At 43.4% G+C, this 22,467-nt stretch overlaps 1 protein-coding gene across 2 annotated transcripts in view; it reads right to left on the bottom strand.

Annotated features, from left to right (window-relative positions):
- Positions 1 to 22,467, bottom strand: part of top2b (DNA topoisomerase II beta) — a 157,455-nt gene that overhangs the window by 17,146 nt on the left and 117,842 nt on the right. For both annotated transcript variants that reach the window (XM_072575240.1, XM_072575239.1), the window contains exons 31-32: positions 11,885 to 12,065; positions 600 to 688 (exon numbers count right to left, since the gene is read on the bottom strand). In XM_072575240.1, the coding sequence (XP_072431341.1) occupies positions 600 to 688; positions 11,885 to 12,065 (270 nt within the window). The remainder of the gene's footprint in view (positions 1 to 599; positions 689 to 11,884; positions 12,066 to 22,467) is intronic.

Below are 22,467 nucleotides of genomic sequence, written 5' to 3'. Positions count from 1 at the left end.
CTTTCGCCAATGAAAAGCAAAACTCAAATAGGATAAAATGGCCATAATATTGGATTCCTCAAAATGTCTACTCAATAATCAGTTTGCCAGCCTAGTCCAATGTTTGACGTAATCTGTGCTCCTTCTACCAAGTATTTAGCAAACTAAAATATTAGTGTATGAACTAAATATGTTTCACTAGGAGTTTGCACATTCTCCCCGTGTCTGCGTGGGTTTCCTCCGGGTGCTCCGGTTTCCTCCCACAATCCAAAAATGTGCAGGTTAGGTGAATTGGCCATGCTAAATTGCCCGTACTGTTAGGTGAAGGGGTAAATGTAGGGGAATGGGTCTGGGTGGGTTGTGCTTCGGCAGGTCGGTGTGGACTTGTCCACACTGTAAGTAATCTAATCTAGTAATGTTGAGGCCTGACCAGATATTATATCAGCCCAAAGATTGCACAACCCCAGAAAGCAGCACATAAATGCTAATCATATGCTAGACTATAATATGCATTACCTATTTCCAACATAATGCAGCTGTGTTAACTGTTTGAACACCACCCCCCCCACCACCAAAAGCAAAAGCTTCACAGTTTTATCACTGATAATTATTTGACCTACCTGCTTCTTCTATTCTCTCATGATACGATGGTGAGAATATGCTTTCTGGTTCATGGTTTTTTGTAGGCTGTGGACTAACCTTTCCAGCACTAGACAGTGAAAACAAAACACAAATTTGTAGGAAACCAAAATACGTTTCCATATACATAACAAGTTTTAAAGTTTGGGAGAAGATTTGTAGCTCGGGTGCTCATTGTTGTGGTTCTGTTCACCGAGCTGGGAATTTGTGTTGCAGACGTTTCGTCCCCTGTCTAGGTGACATCCTCAGTGCTTGGGAGCCTCCTGTGAAGCGCTTCTGTGATGTTTCCTCCAGCATTTATAGTGATTTGTATCTGCTGCTTCCAGTTGTCATTTCCAGCTGTCCACTGCAGTGGCTGGTATATTGGGTCCAGGTCGATGTGCTTATTGATTGAATCTGTGGATGAGCGCCATGCCTCTAAGAATTCCCTGGCTGTTCTCTGTTTGGCTTGTCCTATAATAGGAGTGTTGTCCCAGTCGAACTCATGTTGCTTGTCATCCATGTGTGTGGCTACTAAGGATAGCTGGTCATGTAGTTTCGTGGCTAGTTGGTGTTCAGCCACTGCAGCGGACAGCTGGAACTGACAACTGGAAGCGGCAGAGACAAACCACTATAAATAACGGAGGAAACATCATAGAAGCACTTCACAGGAGGCTCCCAAGCACTGAGGATGTCACCTAGACAGGGGACGAAACATCTGCAACACAAATTCCCAGCTCGGCGAACAGAACCACAACAAGTTTTAAAGTGTAATATATTTAATACAAATGTAGTCACAATTATGGAATCAATTTCTTGGATGAGATAAGAATTTTGAACCATGGAAATAAAATGTTCAGCTCAAAAAAAAGAGACAAAATAAGAAATTATTTTTGCTTCTTTACAGAAATCATAGATGACACTGGATTATTAAATATTAATTTTCTGTAGCAAATGATGCTAAGTAAATATTCTTTAGAAGCCATCCAATCGGTCAACAAAATCTTTAGACTAACTAAATAAAATACTTCCTTTCACTGATAGATGTCGCAAGGATGTAGACCATCATACAAATAACCAAGTAGAAAATACTCCAAGTAAAAATGAGTCTATCACTGTACTTTGTAAGAAGTTGTTTTGCACCTTAAAGTCTGGTATTTGAATGGTTAAAGGCTTTGTTATGCAAGAAATGGAAGCACATCCAGATACACTAAAAAGCAGATTCTGTATTGCAGGGTGCTATGCGAGGGACTTGAACACCATAGAAGCTACAAGCACCAGAATACATGTGCATTATGATCACTCCATGATGTGCTTTCAGTAATCTTGTAGCATCAGGGTAAGTAGAGGCCCTCTTTGTTTACAAAGCTTTATGCTGGTCTGATAAGCATGTGTGTATAATCCATTGCATCCTGCATCAGTTGAAAGCCTGTAATGGCCTCAAACCTAACAGAACTCAGCCAGGTGATCAGGATTAGTGCAGTTTCACGTGAAATCTCCAGCATTTTTGAAAAGGGCATTTGTCATCTCCTTAATATAGTACAACTAGGACATTCTGCACATATCTCTGGAGGTTTCTTGGATGAAAGGAGGCATTGAGGTGATTTTCAGTACCACTGACATTACAGGCTCACCCAATTTTGTCATTCACAGGCTACCTTGCAGCTTTGTGCTAAGGTAAGGGACGGATTCCTGAGAGAGCACCAGTCTTTCTTGACACACTGATGGGACAGGAATAACCAGTTAGCCTTTTTCGTTCTGCCAAGTTTATTACATTCTTCTGAGGCCTTTTCCTCTTACTGCTCCTGTACAGCCAGCAGTAACAACTTCAAAGACTGCTGCATCCTTCCTCTGTACTTTTCTTTGGACAAGACATACAGGTCAAATTGGCCCATCTTGGATGAGACCCCCCCCCCCCCCCCCCCCACCCCCGACACTCTTCTGGGTTTTACCATTTGGTAAAGTTCAGCTATTGCCTCCCAAGAGCTGTTCCCTCCTCCTCAGCTCCACACAGCTTCTCCATCCTTCAGAATTCTGTCTGTCAGTGCTGCCACCCTCTCCTGTTTCAGCAAAAGATTGCACTCCAAGTAAAGACACCTCCAGAACGTCGACATGGTTGGCAAGTTTATTCTAGACTGTTTTTAAATCTTGAACTTACCCTGGATGTAGGTTTGCTCGCTGAGCTAAAAGGTTCATTTGCAGACATTTTATCAACATACTAGGTAACCTCTTCAGTGAGCCTCCGGACGAAGCACTGCTGGTATTTCCTGCTTTCTATTGACATGTTTGGGTTTCCTTGGGTTGGTGATGGCATTTCCTATGGTGATGTCATTTCCAGTTCTTTTTCTCGGGGAGGGGGAGGCAAATGGGGTCCAATTCAATGTACTTGTTGAGAGAGGGGGGTGTAGGTTTGCTCGCTGAGCTGTAGGTTTGATATCCAGATGTTTCATTACCTGGCTAGTTAACATCATCAGTGGCGACCTCCAAGTGAAGCGAAGCTGTTGTCTCCTGCTTTCTATTTATGTTGGTCCTGGATGGGGTTCCTGGTGTTTGTTGTGATGTCATTTCCTGTTCGTTTTCTGAGGGGTTGATAGATGGTATCTAGATCTGCGTGTTTGTTTATGGCGTTGTGGTTGGAGTGCCAGGCCTCTAGGAATTCTCTGGCATGTCTTTGTTTAGCCTGTCCCAGGATAGATGTATTGTCCCAGTCGAAATGGTGGTTTTTATCCTCCGTGCGTAGGGCTACGAGGGAGATAGGGTCGTGTCTTTTTGTGGCTAGCTGGTGTTCATGTATCCTGGTGGCTAACTTTCTTCCTGTTTGTCCTACGTAGTGTTTGTGGCAGTCCTTGCATGGAATTTTATAGATGACGTTGGTTTTGTCCATGAGACAAACGTAGGACAAACAGGAAGAAAGTTAGCCTCAGAAGTGTGTCTACTTCAATGCCAGGAGCATCCGGAATAAGGTGGATGAACTTGCAGCATAGGTTGGTACCTGGGACTTCGATCTTGTGGCCATTTCAGAGACATGGTTAAGGCAGGGACAGGAATGGTGGTTGCAGGTTCCAGGGTTTAGAGGTTTCAATAAGAACAGAGAAGATGGTAAAAGAGGGGGAGGTGTGGCATTGTTGATCAAGGATAGTATTACAGTTGCAGAAAGGATGTTTGGGGACTCGTCAACTGAGATAGTATGGGCTGAAGTTAGAAACAAGAAAGGAGAGGTCACCCTATTGGGAGTTTTCTTTGGGCTCCAAATAGCTCCAGAAGTGTAGAGGAAAGGATAGCAATGATGATTCTCAATAGGAGTGAGAGAGACAGGGTAGTAGTCATGGGGGACTTCAACTTTCCAAATATTGACTGGGAACACTATAGTACGAGTACTATAGATGGATCAGTTTTTGTCCAGTGTGTGCAGGAGGGCTTCCTGACACAGTATGTAGACAGGCCAACAAGGGGCGGAACCATATTAGGTTTGATACTGGGTAATGAGCCCAGCCAGGTGTTAGACTTGGAAGTAGGTGAGCACTTTGGGGATAGCGATCACAATTCTGTTATGTTTACGTTAGTGATAGAAAGGTAGAAGTGTATACCACTGGGCAAGAGTTACAGCTGGGGGAAAGGTAATTACGATGTGATTTAGGAAGCATAGGATGGGGAAGGAAACTGCAGGGGATAGGCACATTAGAAATGTGGAGCTTATTCAAGGAAAAGCTACTGTGTGTCCTAGATAAGTATGTACCTGTCAGGCAGGGAGGAAGCTGTAGAGCGCGGGAGCCGTGGTTTACAAAGGAAGTGGAATCTCTGGTCAGGAGGAAGAAGGAGGCTTATGTTAGAATGAGATGTGAAGGCACAGTTAAGGACGCTTGAGGGTTACAAGGTAGCCAGGAAAGATCTAAAGACAGAGCTCAGAAGAGCCAGGGGGAGACATGAGAAGTTGTTGGTGGATAGGATCAGGGTAAACCCTAAGGCTTTCTATAGGTATTTAAGGAATAAAAGAATGACAAGAGTAAGATTAGGGCCAATCAAGGATACTAGTGGGAAGTTGTGTGTTGAGTCAGAGGAGATAGGGGAAGCACTAAATGAATATATTTTGACAGTATTCACTCTAGAAAACGACAATGTTGTCCAGGAGATTACCGAGATACAGGCTACTGGACGAGGTGTGATTGAGGTTCATAAGGAAGAGGTATTAGAAATCCTGCAGAGTGTGAAAATAGACAAGTCCCCTGGGCTGGATGGGATTTATCCTGGGGTCCTCTGGGAAGCCAGGAAGGAGATTGCCGAGGCTTTGGCATTGATCTTTAAATCGTCATTGTCTACAGGAATAGTGTCAGAAGACTGGAGGATAGAAAATGTGGTTCCCCTATTCAAGAAGGGAAGTAGAGACAATCCTGGTAATTATAGACCAGTGAGCCTTACTTCAGTTGTTGGTAAAGTGTTGGAAAAGGTTATAAGAGATAGGATTTATAATCATCTAGAAAATAATAATTTGATTGGGGATAGCACGGTTTTGTGAAGGGTAAATTGTGCCTCACAAACCTTATTGAGTTCTTTGAGAAGGTGACCAAATAGGTAGTTTGGCCAAACATGAGTGTAGATGTGGTGTACATGGACTTCAGCAAGGCATTCGATAAGGTTCCCCACAGTAGGTTATTGTACAAAATGCGGAGGAATGGAATTGTGGGACATATAGCAGTTTGGATCAGTAAATTAGCTTGCTGAAAGAAGACAGAGGGTGGTGGTTGATGGGAAATGGTAATCCTGTAGTGGTACCAGTGGTGTACCGCAAGGGTCGGTGTTGGGTCCATTGCTGTTCGTCGTTTTTATAAACGACCTGGATGAGTGTGTAGAAGGGTGGGTTAGTAAATTTGTAGACGACACTAAGGTTGGTGGAGTTGTGGATAGTGACAAAGGATTTTGTAGGTTAGAGAGAGACATAGATAAGCTGCAGAGTTGGGCTGAGGGGTGGCAAATGGAGTTTAATGCGGACAAGAGTGAGGTGATTCACTTTGGTCGGAGTAACCGGAATGCAAAGTACTCAGCTAATGGTAAGATTCTTGGTAGTGTAGATGAGCAGAGAGATCTCGGTGTCCAGGTACACAGATCCTTGAAAGTTGCCACCCAGGTTGATAGGGTTCCCAGGTCATTTCCTCTGCTCTGAAGCTCTTCAACCATGTCGTGAAACAAACTCGCTACCACAGCCACATTCGTTTCCTCAGTGCCTGCCTCCGTAACCAACACATCCCACACGGACTCCGGACCACCTTTAAACCAGCAGAGTTCAGACCCGAACAGGACAAACAGTACAGACTACAAATTCAAAAACACCAGCAACAGTTCTGCTTCAAGATCCTCCGCTCCACGCTTGCAGCAATGCGCCGGCACCTAACCTCTCTACAGTCAGCTCTGCCCCAGCTGAGGGCCACACTCTCAGAATTGCAAAGGACCCACTCTGTACTACATCCTCAGGAGAATTCATACTCTCAACAAACAGTATTTCAATTCCATCTCAAACATCAAAAACTGTTAAGTACAACAAACTTTTATCAACCCACCTCCACAACCAGCGCTCCTCAAACATCCCAGAAGATTCCCCTGGTCTCGGAAACGCCATTAGCCATGCGACTAACACAGCTACCACCCCCACGCTGAGTGATGATGTCACTTCCGCCCCCATCATGGCCACTCCCACAGCCACTTCCAGCCCTCACATCATCGCTGATGCCACACGCTCAGTGACTTCCGCCACCCCTACTGCCATGGTCACCACCACTTCCGCCCCCACCAACGCCACTCACCTACATTCTGCTGACACGCCCCCCACAGACCCCACTGTCACTATCCCGACCCCCCAGAACCCCGAGGGGAACATTACCCCTGCTCATGCCTCCACCCCAATTCCCCCCACCATCACACCCACTCCAGGTACTGGCTCCGACCCCACTCACAGCTCCACACCCACACCAAATCTCAGCTCCCGGCCCTGCCGAGTTTTCACCATCCCTCCAGACCTCCCACTCACTGAGGACGAATGATCAGTCCTCAGCAAAGGACTCACCTTCATCCCCCTCCGTCCACGCATCAATGAATTTAATACACGCCGTGACATCGAACAATTCTTCCGTCGCCTCCGCCTCCGAGCTTACTTTCACAATCAGGACTCCCGCCCACCTTCCGAGGACCCCTTCGCCCACTTCCCGAGGACCCCTTCGCCCACCTCCAACACACTGCATCCACCTGGACACCCCGCGCTGGCCTATTACCTGCCCTCGACCTCTTCATTTCCAACTGCCGCCGGGACATTAACCGCCTCAACCTGTCTACCCTCCCTCCCCCACTCCAACCTCTCACCCTCACAACGCGCAGCCCTCCAATCCCTCTGCTCTAATCCCAACCTCACCATTAAGCCAGCGGATAAAGGGGGCGCAGTGGTAGTCTGGCGCACTGACCTCTACACCGCTGAAGCCAAACGCCAACTCGAGGACACCTCTTCCTACTGCCCCCTCGACCATGACCCCACACCCCATCACCAAACCATCATCTCCCAGACCATACAGAACCTCATCACCTCAGGAGATCTCCCACCCACAGCTTCCAACCTCATAGTCCGGGAACCCCACACTGCCTGGTTCTACCTCCTTCCCAAGATCCACAAGCCTGACCACCCTGGCCGACCCATTGTCTCAGCATGCTCCTGCCCACTGAACTCATCTCTACCTACCTCGACACTGTCCTATCCGCTCTAGTCCAGGAACTCCCCACATACGTTCAAGACACCACCCACACCCTCCACCTCCTCCAAGACTTCAGTTTCCCTGGCCCCCAACACCTCATCTTCACCATGGATATCCAATCCCTCTACACCTCCATCCGCCATGACCAGGGCCTCCAAGCCCTCTGTTTTTTCCTCTCCAGACGTCCCCAACAGTACCCTTCCACCGACACTCTCATTCGTTTGGCCGAACTGGTCCTCACCCTTAACAATTTCTCCTTTGAATCCTCCCACTTCCTCCAGACCAAAGGGGTAGCCATGGGCACACGTATGGGCCCCAGCTATGCCTGTCTCTTTGTTGGCTATGTAGAACAGTTGATCTTCCGTAATTACACCAGCACCACTCCCCACCTCTTCCTCTGCTACATTGATGACTGCATTGGCGCCACCTCGTGCTCCCGCGAGGAGGTTAAGCAATTCATCAACTTCACCAACACATTCCACCCTGACCGTAAATTTACCTGGACCATCTCTGACACCTCGCTTCCTTTCCTGGACCTCTCCATCTCCATTAGTGACAACCGACTTGACACTGACGTTTTTTACAAACCCACTGACTCCCATAGCTACCTGGATTACACCTCTTCCCACCCTATCTCTTGCAAAAATGCCATCCCGTATTCCCAATTTCTCCGCCTCCGCCGTATCTGCTCCCAGGAGGACCAGTTCCACCATAGAACACACCAGATGGCCTCCTTCTTTAGAGACTGCAATTTCCCTTCCCACGTGGTTAAAGATGCTCTCCAACGCATCTCGTCCACATCCCGCACCTCCGCCTTCAGACCCCACCCCTCCAACCGTAACAAGGACAGAATGCCCCGGTGCTCACCTTCAACCCTACCAACCTTCGCATAAACCAAATCATCCGCCGACATTTCCGCCACCCCCAAACAGACCCCACCACCAGGGATATATTTCCCTCCCCACCCCTTTCCACCTTCCGCAAAGACCGTTCCCTCCGTGACTACCTGGTCAGGTCCACACCCCTCCACAACCCACCCTCCCATTCTGGCACTTTCCCCTGCCACCGCAGGAACTGTAAAACCTTTGCCCACACCTCCTCCCTCACCTCTATCCAAGGCCACAAAGGAGCCTTCCACATGCATCAAAGATTTACCTGCACATCCACTAATATCATTTATTGTATCCGTTGCTCCTGATGTGGTCTCCTCTACATTAGGGAGACTAGGCGCCTCCTAGTGGAGCGCTTTAGGGAACATCTCCAAGGCACCCGCACCAATCAACCAAACCGCCCCGTGGCCCAACATTTCAACTCCCCCTCCCACTCTGCCGAGGACATGGAGGTCCTGGGCCTCCTTCACCGCCGCTCCCTCACCACCAGACGCCTGGAGGAAGAACGCCTCATCTTACACCTCGGAACACTTCAACCCCAGGGCATCAATGTGGACTTCAACAGCTTCCTCATTTCCCCTTCCCCCACCTCATCCTAGTTTCAAGCTTCCAGCTCAGCACTGTCTCCTTGACTTGCCCGGACTTGTCCTACCTGCCTATCTCCTTTTCCACCTATCCACTCCACCCTCTCCTCCTTGACCTATCACCTTCATCTCCTCCCCCACTCACCCATTGTACTCTATGCTACTCTCTCCCCACCCCCACCCTCCTCTAGCTTATCACTCCACGCTTCAGGCTCATTGCCTTTATTCCTGATGAAGGGCTTTTGCCCGAAACGTCGATTTCACTGCTCATTGGATGCTGCCTGAACTGCTGTGGTCTTCTAGCACCACTAATCCAGTATTTGCTTTCCAGCATCTGCAGTTAATGTTTTTACCAGGGTTGTTAAGAACGCATACAGTGTTTTAGCTTTTATTAATAGAGGGATCGAGTTCTGGAACCATGAGGTTATGCTACAGCTGTACAAAACTCTGCTGCGGCCACACTTGGAGTACTGTGTACAGTTCTGGTCACCGCATTATAAGGAGGATGTGGAAACTTTGGAAAGGGTGCAGAGGAGATTTACCATGTTGCCTGGTATGGAGGGAAGGTCTTACGAGGAAAGGCTGAGGGACTTGAGGCTGTTTTGGTTAGAGAGAAGAAGGTTGAGAGGTGACTTAATAGAGACGTATAAGATAATCAGAGGGTTAGATAGGGTGGACAGTGAGAGCCTTTTTCCAAGTTTGGTGATGGCGAGCATGAGGGGGCATAGCTTTAAATTGAGGGGTGATCGATATAGGACAGATTAGATTAGATTACTTACAGTGTGGAAACAGGCCCTTCGGCCCAACAAGTCCACACTGAACCGCCGAAGCGCACCCAACCAGACGCATTCCCCTACACTTACTCCTGCACCTAACACTACGGGCAATTTAGCATGGCCAATTCACCTAACCTGCACATTTTTCAACTGTGGGAGAAAACCGGAGCACCCAGAGGAATCCCACACAGACATGGGGAGAATGTGCAAACTCCACACAGCCAGTTGCCTGAGGTGGGAATTGAACCCGGCTCTCTGGCGCTGTGAGGCGGCAGTGCTAACCACTGTGCCACCGTGTGTTCCTTTACTCAGAGAGTAGTAAGGGTATGGAATGCTTTGCCTGCAACGGGGTGTAGTAGATTTGCTAACTTTAAGTACATTTAAGTCGTCATTGGACAAGCATATGGACATACGTGGAATAGTGTAGATTAGATGGGCTTCAGATTGGTATGACAGGTCGGCGCAACATCGACGGCTGAAGGGCCTTTACTGCAGTGTAATGTTCTATGTTCTATCATTCTTATTCCTTGCTAAATATATGTGAAATTCTATGAACAGGAATCTTGTACAGTACAGAGCAAAAGTGGTCAGGTTATTTTCAGGATAGCAATTATAATAGTGCAGAGTCCCAAGGAACAGTGTTGGTGCCTCAGCAACTTACGACCTGTACAGGCTAGCTTGTTGACAATTCAAAGCTAGGAGGGAAAATAAGCTCTGAGGAGGCCACAAAGAGATATAGTGAAGAATGTAATGGAATACACCCCATTTGTGTGAATGTTGGAGTGAAGTACCAACAACACTTAAGAAGCTTGGCACCATCCAGTACAAAGCAGCCAGCTTGATGTGGTGCCACACCAAGAAACATTCATCCCCTCCATCAATGTTCAGTAGCAGCAGTGTGTACTAACTACAAGATGCACTGCAAAAATTCACTAAGGCTCCTGAGACAGCACCTTCCAATCCACAACTAACTCCATCCAGAACAAAGGCAGCATATACGTGGGAACACCACCACTTTCTAATTTCCTTCCAAGCCACTACCATACTGACTTGGGAATATATCACTGTTCCTTCACTGTTGGGTCAACATCCTGGAATTTCCTCCCGACCAATGTTATTGTTCTGCCTACACACATGAATTGCAGTAGTTTAAGACGACAGCTAACTACCACCTTCTCAAGGGCAACTAGAGATGAGCAATAAATGCTGGCCCAAACAGCAATGCCCACATCCCATGAGTAAATAAGAAAAAAGTTATTTGGGCAAAAAGGAAACAACTTTAATAAGTGGGAAACTATGAAGTTATCCACTCAAATGGAAAAGGAGATTTTTTTTAAGCAGGTAAGAAATTAGTAATTTTGATAGAGGGATTTGGGAGTCATGCTCCACTGAGGGGCACTAAAACTAAAACTAGGCACCAAACATATCAATTGTCACAGCTACATGATAAGCCAAACAATAGGAAACAGAAAATGTAGGCTGAGTATCTTCTGAATAATTCTTCGTATAAAATTATCTCCATCATAATATGTCCCAGTGAGCTAAATATTTGGAAGTATTATTAATTTGCTGGTACATTACCTGCTTTAGAATGATGTTTTCAATAGTCAGTTCCCCAAATGAAAACTCAGATGCTTCTCAGGAAAAACTAAGTACTAATTCTACAGCAATATAGGTTCTAATTAATATCAGTAATAAGTCAGAAGGTTACGAACCAGATCATGGTAAATCAGTGAAAGCATATTAGAACTCTTCCAGCATATGAAATAATGTTAAAATCCATTGTCTTTAGTTTATAAGATGAGGCTGCAGTGCTATGGTAAAAGGCAATGAACGCACGTTTTGCATTTTCAACTGGGAAGGACTTAACTCTTGCAAGTTTGGGGTTAGAATGACTAACAGACTGTGATTCAAAATGACATTGTTCAAATGGCACATGGAAGTTCCAAAGAACTTACAGACTAACAACTAGCAAAAATAAATCAACAAGCAATTCACTAGTGTGGAAGCTACAATATGTTCGCAACCTGTGATGGAAGTTTCAGGGCAAATTTTCTTCAAAAGAATTTTGGATGACAATTCTATATATTAAATAATGGACTTCTATTATGACAGAATTAAACATTATTAATATCTTCTAGTTTGAAATCTCAATCAAAGAATCACAAAATATTAATTCATGACGACTGTGGAGAATTCTACCTAACCTTGTTCCTTCTTCCCTGTGGCACAATTGCCTGAAACACCACAGTGATGGGTGTGGAGTAAAATAGAAACCTTAAAAAAAAATTACTTGGCATACTCACTGTAATGATGGCTTGGATTTAATGGAGAAGAAATCATCATCTTCATCCTTCCCTCCACTGTCTGAAGGAACAAATTCAGCATCCCTTTCTTCCACGCTTGGAGATTCAGATTTCATTTTCAAATCATCATCATCATCTGCTTCCTCTTCTGAGAAATCAAATGTATACTTCGGCTTTTCAGCTAGGGAAACAAAGTTATACATGTTACATTTATAATTTACATTCTTTGTACACTAGAAATTAGCTATTTTATGGACTGACACAAGACTAAGAACAGAAAGAATACTTAGAAATTTCAATACTAAACATCTTTCCATCTGGATGATTTAAAAAAGAACTTGGAAATGCTCCTAAGTTAGTAGTCCTCCTATGGAGTTCCATTACTTAAGTCCTCAATAACACAGAAGCTTCTGTAACAACATAAGCAGCAAAATATTGCATAGGCTGTAAATCTGAAATATAAATTAATGTTTAGAAATACTGATGAGGTCATACATCATTTAGGAAAGAAAAAGACTATTTTAGACGGTTGACTTTTTGTCTGAACTAGCAAAAGATAGAGATGAAACAAATGCATGTATTGAGGGGGAAATAAGGAAGGGAAAAGAAAGAAAATAACTGTAGATCTGCAATTATTTGGAAACATTATAAAAGTACAGACTGGATTATGGGCGTGCCAGTGCTATATCTCCACCAGTTATTACTAGTCTTCCTGATTCAGGTACATTTGGATTCAGCTCAAGGCCAGTTTCCACTGTACTGAAAGACACTGTTACAGGATACTAAATATCAAAATCAATCTGGATTGAATTATGAAGGGGAGCACAAAAATCAGCTCTTGGTGTCCATAATAGGGAAGGTAGGAGATCCTTTGGCATAAACTGGAGCCAATCTATCACAAAATATAAAGTTTGCAACAGTAATTGTCTTCACCAAACTAGTACAGAGTCATTAAAACCCGTTTGATTAATTCATTTTCAAAGTGTACGGAAATCTGTCATTTCTACAAAGTGTAATTTAGATGTGATTCAACACCCACAGCAATGTGTCAACAATAGACTGCCTGCGAAAATGACCTAGCAAGCCACTCAACTGTGCTGAATCATTGTCAAACTACCCAACAGAAATCAAAACAGAGAGCACCAACATTAATTGAGGCATCAGAGATGACAAGTAGAGCTCTGGAAGTCCTCAATATTGACTTCATTAAATTTCAAGGACTCAAGTTAAATATTGGCAAGGAAATCACCTGATTATAAGTTGCTGCCCTTACTCTTGAGTGAATCAGAACCTACAATGTTGAACACCACTTGAAAGCAGCATGGAGAATAGCAAGGGCTCAGGATGTTATAAGGTAAGGGGGGCTTCAAAAGGCATCACCAAGAGTGTCTTGGTAGGACCACTACTAAGTTAGATGAATTCAGAAAGATACAGATACCAAACTGGGCTTTTGGAATATATAAAACAACAGTAAGTTTTGTGCATTAGCATTTGGGAGAGAGCATTACCCTGATTGAAGCACAGGGAATTTCTGGGATTTGGGGCACAGTGGAAATTCGGTATACTGGGCAAGAATGCATATTGCTTTTATTCTTGGTTTATAGTTTGTGAGGACTATTCCAGAGTAGCAAGGACCAGGGAATAAGAGCATTAGAGGAATTGATATTTCCAAAAGGTTTAATTTAAAGGGGTAAGCCATGCCAGGAAAACTCAAAGGTGTTTTAAACTCTCTTTCTGCTCCATATGGGAGGCTAGGGCCTGCATGTGTGCAGGGAGCATCTACAAGATGGCAAGTATCATTGATAACATGGAATAACAGGTGGGTACACTACAGGTTAAGACACCACTGACAAGGGGGGAATGGATGACCAGACAAAGCAAGATAACTAGGCAGGCAATGCAGAAGTCTCCTGTCGCTTTTCCCTTAGAAAACAGATATACTGCTTTGGACACTGTTCAAGGGAAGAGCCTCTCAGGAAAAAATCAGTAATATCCAAATTTGTTGGCTCTGCTGCACAGGGGGGGATGCAATAGTTATAGAAGATTCCATTGTAAGAGGAATAGATAGGCGTTTCTGTGGTTGTAAACATAACTGCAGGATGTTATGTTGTCTCCCTGGAGCTAGGCTCAAGGATGTCTCAGAATGGCTACAAAACATTCTAGAAGGGGAGGGCCAACAGCCAGTGACTGTGGTACACATTAACACAAACAACATAGATTTTAAAAAATGGAGATCCTAGAAGCAGATTATATGGAGTTAGGAAGTAAATCGTAAAATAAGGCCTTAAAAAGGTACTGATTTCAGACTTACCATCAGTGTCACATGCTAATCAAAGTAGAAATAGCAGGATATATCAGATAAATAGGTGGCTGAAGAGATGCAAGGGGGAGGGTTTCAGACTTCTGGGGATTGCAATCAATTCTGGGGGAAGTGGGACCAGTACAAACTGGAAGGGTTACACCTGGGCAGAACTGGGACTGATATTCTAGGTGAACTTTCTGTGAATGGTTGGGAAACTTTAAAATGGCAGGGAGATCAGAACCAATGCAAATCGTAAGAGGGAGGGGTATCAAAGACAACTACAAATTACAGAAAGGGGAATAATAAAGCAACAGGCAGAGAAGTCAAGGATTCTTGATATACAGGGAATTCAGTGAAGGCTTACCTGACTGGGTCTTGAGATGACAGCACTGACTTATAAAAGGAGGTCGAATTGGTTAGGATTATAGGCGCCTGAGTTCCGAAGAATGAGAGGGATCTCGTAGAAATCCAAATATTCTAACAGGTCTAGGCTAAAAAAAAAGGAGGGATTCTAGAACCGCAGAGCACAGACAGATATGGGGTAAACCATTTTAGGATGAAGAGAAATGTCTTCACCCAGAGTGGTGACCTTTTGGAATTTGCTACAACAAAAAACAGTCAAGTCCAAAACATTGCTTGATTTCATGAAAGAGTTGCACATAGCACCTGAGCCAAAAAGATTAAAGAATATGGGGTAAAAATGGGATCAGGCTACAGAGTTGAATGATTAAGCTGGAAATGGTCTACTCCTGCTCCTATTTATTGTGTTTCTTTGCAACCAATGCAAGGGGAAAAATCTATTTTGCCTTATACTGACTAATTTGTTTCTTACTGATGGGTCTGTTGATTACAGTCTCATGAGGAGTCACCACTACAGAGTTCTTGCAGAGGAAAAGTATCATGGAGTCAAAGAGATGTACAGCATAGAAACAGACCCTTTGGTCCAACTTGTCCATGCCGACCAGATATCCCAGCCTAATCTAGTCCCACTTGCCAGCATCCAGCCCACATCCCTCCAAACACTTCCTATTCAGAAACCCACCCAGATGCCTTTTAAATGTTGCAATTGTCCCAGCCTCCACCACTTCCTCTGACAGCTCATTCCAGAGATGCACCACCCTCTCCATGAAAATGTTGCCAGATAGGTCTCTTTTATATCTTCCCTCTCTCACCCTCAACCTATGCCCCCTAGTTCTGCACTCCCCCACTCCAGGAAAAATACTTTGTCTATTTATCCTATACATGCCCCTCATGATTTCGTAAACCTCCATAAGGTCACCCCTCAGCCTCTGACACTCCAGGGAAAACAGCCCCAAGCCTATTCAACCTCTCCCTATAGCTCAAATCCTCCAACCCTGGCAACATCCTTGTAAATCTTTTCTGAACTCTTTCAAGTTTCATAACATTCTTCTGATCGGAAGGAGACCAGAAGTGCACATAATATTCCAACAGTGACCTAACCAATGTCCTGTACAGCCACAACATGACCTCCCAACTCCTGTAATCAATACTGACCAATAAAGGAAAGCATACCAAACACCTTCCTCATTATTCTATCTACCCGTGACTCCACTTTCAAGGAGCTATGAACCTGCACTCCAAGGTCTCTTTGTTCAGCAACACTCCCTAGGACCTTACCATTAAGTATATAAGTCCTACTAAGATTTGCTTTCCCAAAATGCAGCACCTCACATTTATCTAAATTAAACTCCATCTGCCACTCCTCAGCCCACTGACCCATCTGATCAAGATCCCTTTGTAATTCGAGGTAACCTTCTTCGCTGTCCACTACATCTCCAATTTTGGTGCCATCTGCAAACTTACTAACTATGCTCACATCCAAATGGTTTATATAAATGACAAAAAGTAATGGACCCAACACCGATTCATGTGACACCCCACTGGTTACAGGCCTCCAGCCTGAAAAACAACCCTCCACCACCAACCTCTGTCTTCTACCTTTGAACCAGTTCTGTATCCAAATGTCTAGTTCGCCCTGTATTCCATGAGATCTAACCTTGCTATCCATTTTCACACTGACGATACTGTTATGCTGTGTGGTATTGATATCATGCTAAATTCAATAGATTCTGAACAGATCCAGCACACGAAATTTGGTCTTGATGAGGCACAGTGGGCCATCAGCAGAAGAACCTTATTCAATTTCAAAGTGAAGCCTTGTAGACTGGCCTATCCCTCATTCTCGTCGTTTACACTGTATCACAGAGGAAGGGTATACTCATGAGTGTTTTCCTCCATTTAATTGTTCACTAATGGTCAGAGTGGATGTGCAAGGATAGCAGATCTTTCCGATCTGCTGGTTGTGGGACCACTTAGATGACATATTAGCATGAATATAATCCTATTGTGTGGCTTCAAAGGATTTAGATTTCACTTTTTAAGGTACACCAAATATTGTTTCACACTATCACAGCCTACAACTTCTGATATACTATTCTCTGGAACAATGACCAAGACAGTTGGACTAACAAGGCATTATTACAAAAGTCTCCACAAGGAAGAGTAAATGCATGGACATTATTTGGAAGGTCCTGGCTGGAAGAAAAGTCAAAGTCAGCAGAAGATAAAAATAACAAAGGGCAGTGCAAGTAAGTATATCAGATTGTCGCAAGTAGTCAAAGAGAAGAAGTGCAGCAGTCAGCATCGATGGAAAGGGGCAAACAGGAATCAGACTGGAGATCAATCACAGAAAGAAACAATGAGCAATACTACATTCAGTTCTGTGGACCAGATCCATTTAACATCCCATAACGTGGGGTGAGTTGGAACCAGAAGTACTTATTACTGAAGTTGAACATGCAATTAAGAACTGGCATTGCAACTTGGTTCAGTGACATATCTGCTGGAAGTCTGAAGACTGGAGGAACATAAGTGGTCAAAGCAATGAAAGAAATCACTGTCCTGATATGGAGGAAGCGAACTTGACTAGATAATTAGCTAAGTTCAGAACTCTTAATGTCAAGAGATCATGAAACCCATGAATGCTCAAAGTATAGAAACATTAGTCTGATTGGCCTTAAGCAGTTCTTACCATTAGTTACGCTTTCCTCACAAAAATTTATATCCACTAAAAATAACAGGCTTTGAGAGAAATACCTCTACTAGGTCAACTCCTCAGCATTCCTTTCCCAAAAAAAAAGCAACATCCAGTTAACACTTAACAGGTATGGAAACACATGCGTTATCATGCTTGTAAATCTTCTCTGTACTCTTTATAGTGCCTCTATTATTTTGATCAACCTGCTCGCACATGCTCTGACATGTCTCTGGTGCAGCTGGGATTGAACCCAAACTTTCTGGGCCAGAAGTAGACACACTATCACAACACCAGAAGAGGCCTTACACAGCCCCTCTATCATTTCTAAAATTCAACAACCAGAAATGAACAAAGTACACCAAATGCAATATAACCAAAGTTTTGATACAGATTTAATATAACTTCCCTACCATTCAATTCTAATCCCCCAGAAGTAAAGCCTAGTGCTTGGTTTTGTCAATTTTTTAAAATGGCATTGCTAACATGCCGCGGGATTCTGAGTGACTGATGTATACATATATTCTAAGATTCTTTTATTCCTCCATCCCACCCAGCATCTTCCAAGAAATGTGTCTTCTCTATTTTAATCAAGATTTCACCACCTGCCATGATGGAATTTGAAGTCAAATCCCCAGAAGATTAGTCCAAGGCTCTGATCTCGTGATATTATCACTATGCAGCTGGCTCCCTATTGTTGCAGTTCTGTTTGGGACTGATGATCATCCTCAACTTGATGTCATCCACAAACTTGGAAATAGTATTTTTGCTTCCAAAGTCCAAATTGTGAATACAGATTGTGAAAAGAAGTGGTCCTACTGCTGATCCTTGGGAACAACATTCCCCACTATTTGCCATTTTGAATAACTCCCTCTGTCTCTGACTTGAAGACACGAGCAATCATTCTGCCTCTTGTCCAATATTCATTTTCTTCATATTCGTTAAACTTATTTATTCAGCTACTTCAAGGCACCTCACCAAAGTCTTTTGAGAAACCAGGTATTTTGAGCTTAATTCTTGAAGTTACCTCCACAGAATTTCAATAAGCATGATCTTCTGTTTTGAAATCCAAGCTATTAGGACATTTCTCATTTCTAGACTAAAAACCACAAATGCTGGAGATCTATCATAGAGCTATTAATTTTAAAATAGTTATGGAGAGGGAGAAAACTGGTCCACAGGTTTAAGTTCTAAATTGGAGCAAGGCAAACTTTGATAGAATTAAGACAGGAGGTTGCAGCGGTTGATTGGTATAGTTTGTTTGTAGGCAAATGGACCTCTGGCAAGTGGGAGGCCTTTAAAAGTGAGATAGCTAGATTTCAAGGTCTATATGTTCCTGTGAGCATGAAGGGCAATGTTGGCAGAAATAGGGAACCCTGAATGACAAGAAATATTGAGGCTTCGACCAGAAAAAAGGTGTGGCTCAGGTACAGGCAGAGGGATCAAAGAAATCCCTGGAGGTATACAGGAAATACAGGGATTTACTCAAGGAGGAAATCAGGAGGGTGAAAAGGGGGAATGAGGTAGCCTTGGCTGAGAAGATCAGGATGAATCCAAACAGGTAATTTAAGTATACAAAAGGAAAAAGAACAAGAGAGAGAGAGAGAGAGAGAGAGAGAGAAAATAGGGCCCAAGGAGCAAAGTGGACATGTATGTGTAAAACCACAGGAGATGGGCACGGTTCTCAATGAATATTTCTCATGTGTTGGAGAAAGACATGAAGACTTGGGAAAGTTAGTGGTGATATCTTGGGGACAGTATACATCACCATAGTGTGGTGTTGGATGTATTAGAATGTACGAAGTTGGATAAATTTCCTGGTCCTGACCAGATACATCCAAGAACGTTGCAAAAGGCTATAGAAGAAATTGCAGGGACCCTGGCTGATATTTTTGCATTATTGTTAGCCACTGGTGAGGTCCCAGAAGTTTGCAGGGCAGTAAATGTTGTGCCCTTATTCAAGAAGGGCTGTGAAGAAAAGCCTGGGAACTATAGACCAGTAAGCTTAACATTTGTGGTGACTAAGTTACTTGAGAAGATTCTGAGGGATAAGCTATACATGAATTTGAAAAGACAGCTTGATTAGGAGTAATCAGCATGACTGTGAATGGAAGATGCTGCCTCACAAATTTGTTAAGAGATCTTTGACGAAGTGACGAGGGCAGGGGGCAGACATAGTATATATGGATTTCAATAAGGCCTCTAATAAGGTTCCACATGGTAGGCTGCTCTGGAAGGTTAGATTGTATGGAGCGAGCTGACAAATTGGATACAAAATTGACTTGACGGTAGGAAGTAGAGGATAATAGTGGAAGGATGCTTTGTCAGACTGGAGGCCTGTGATTAGAGTCTAACAGCATGGAGACAGGCCCTGTGGCCCAAACTGGTCCATGCCGACCACAAGTGTCCATCCACGCTAACCCCATTTCCCTGCACTTGGCTCATAGCCCTCTAAACCTTTCCTATCCAGTTATTGTCCAAATGCCTTTTAAATGTTGTTAATGTGCCTGCCCCAACCACTTATGCTGGCAGCTCATAACCATCACTGTTTGTTATCAAAATCAACGATTTAGGTGAGAGTGTACAAGGCTAGATTAGTAAGTTTGCTGATGACACTTAAATAGGTGGCATCATGGACAGTGAGGAAGATTTTCAGAAATTGCAACAGGACCTTGATCAGCTGGGTAAGTGGGCTTAGAAATGGCAATGGAGTTTAATATAGATAAATGTGAGGTCTTGCATTTTGGAAAGTCAAATCAAGGTAGGAGCTTCATGGTGAATAGTAGGGTCTTAAGGAGTGTAGTGAAACAGAGGGATCTTGGAGTTCAGGTTCACAGCTCTCTAAAAGTGGAGTCACAGGTAGACAGAGTAGTGAAGGAGGCTTTTGGCACACTGGCTTTCATCGGTCAGGGTACTGAGTACAGAAGTTGGGAAGTTAAATTGCAGTTGTACAGACGTTGGTGAGGCCGCACTTGGAGTATTGTGTTCAGTTTGGTCACTTTGTTATAGGAAGGATGTTATTAAACTGGAAAGAGTGCAGAAGAAACTTACAAGGGTGCCTGGACTCAATGGTCTGAGTTGTAGGGAGAGGTTGAATAAGCTAGGACATTTTTCTTTAGAACATAGGAGACTGAGGGGTGACCTGTACAAGATCACAAGAGACATAGGTAGGATGAATGCACTTACTTTTTTCCCAGGGTTGGGTTATTGAGGACGGTATGCATATGGAATGAGCTGCCAGCATAAGTGGTTGGGGCGGGCACATTAACAACATTTAAAAGGCATTTGGACATATAAATGGATAGGAAAGGTTTAGAAGGATATGAGCCAAGTGCAGAGAAATGGGGTTAGCATGGATGGGCATTTTGGTCGGCATGGACTAGTTTGGGCCAAAGGGCATGTCTCAATGCTGTAGGACTCTGACTATCACAGCAGGTCAGATAGCATGCCTGGAGAGAGAACAAGCTAATGTTGAGCCAAGATGACTCCTCTTATTTCTAGGTATTCTCCCAATGTCTCTTTTAGAAAAAAAATTATTTTTCTCTCTTACCATCAATATTAAGCTAACTGAAAATGTTCTAAATATTAGAATTATATTATTTCCTAGTCTTCTGAATGTACTCTCCACGATCTGCAGTTAAGAAGTTTGGAACCAAGAAAAAAAACAAGAGACTTTTGATACCTATTTTGTGACTGATTTCAGGTATACCATGAGGAAACTTTATACCCACCAGTGAAAGAAGAAAACCCTCAGAAAGAGCATCCAAGAGAACACTCATGCCTATCCATCAAGTCATTAATTTGATTTTGCTAGTTGTAGAAGGGGACGATGACCTGACATGAATGGGCCAGACTATGATCAACAAGATGCTGAAACAGCGCAAGAACACAGACTATGGACAAGAGAGAACATAATGCTTTGCAGAGCACAATTTCAAAAATTTGCAGATGACACAGAACCTGTGAACCTATTGTGATAGATGCATCTAGAAAACAAAGATAGGCTAATTGTTGAGACCATAACTATTTCTCTCATTTTTGGTTTGGAGCAGAGTTGCAGTTGAGAATTGAATTTTGAACAGCAGTTTCTTTTCAAAATGTTGGCAACTGGTTTGGGAAAATAATGGAGGTTAATTACTACTCTGATATACAGTGGACTATTTCGCACAGATGTTGTTATGCTCAAGGACTGACAATTGGTTGCACATTGAATTGGTCAATCAAGGGAGTACCAGTGCTGGTCAAATAACCATGAGAATGTTAAAAAAAAAGTAAACAAAGAATGAACTGGGGTTTTGACTGGGTTTTAGGCAGGCAATATTTTTGCTTTAGAAGTTGCCAAACTGGCAAGTTGTATTTGTTTGGTTGTGTTCTCTCTTGTTCTTCTTCAGTTAGTAACTTGTTGAACGTTCTGAGAAAAGGACCAGTGTCTGTAAGAAATAGTCTTCAAAGGTTTGTGGAAGCTGTCTTCAGAATTTGAAGAAGGCACATGTTCCTAGAATTTCATGAAGGCTTGATATTGATCATTGAAACAGTTATTGAACAGAAATTTAGATTCTTTTATTTACTTTCTTACAATTTATCCCTAAACTGTATAACAATGAGAAAGTGAGGGCTTTATATTCTATGATGATTAGGCTTAGATCATAGGTATGAATTAGATGGTCTTATTGTTTATCCGTGTTCTGCTAAAGTTACATTATTAATAATAAAATTCTAATTTTTGTTTTAAGTTGTAAACTTGGTGTCCAAGATCTGTTAGTTATCAAGTTTGGTTAGGAATAATTGAGCAATTTTGAGGGATTACTAAATTTCACTGCATCGCGAATCCAGTGATAATGAAGCTGATTTCATTTGGCTTGCTATCCCTGTTTCATAACATGACGACAGATGAAACTTAATGCAGAGAAAAGTAATACAATGCATTCTGATGAGAAGAATAAGGGGAAGCAATATAAAATATATAATTCTAAAACAGACTCCGAAGCAGAGGAAAAATCAAATGCAAACGGCATGACCATGCAAGCATGACCCTGACCATCCGTAGCTGGTCATTTTAACACAGCCTCCTGCTCGCATGCCCACTTGTTTGTCCTCAGCATGCTGCAATGCTCCAGAAAATCCCAGTGCAAACTGGAGGAACAACATCTTATCTTCAAACTAGGCACTTTACAACTGTCTGGACTCAATATTGAGTTCAACACCTTCAAACTAGGAACCTATTAC

Source organism: Chiloscyllium punctatum, chromosome 8 (genome assembly GCF_047496795.1).
Source record: "Chiloscyllium punctatum isolate Juve2018m chromosome 8, sChiPun1.3, whole genome shotgun sequence".
In the NCBI taxonomy this organism is placed as follows: domain Eukaryota; kingdom Metazoa; phylum Chordata; class Chondrichthyes; order Orectolobiformes; family Hemiscylliidae; genus Chiloscyllium; species Chiloscyllium punctatum.
This window is presented reverse-complemented; position numbering and strand designations above follow the sequence as displayed.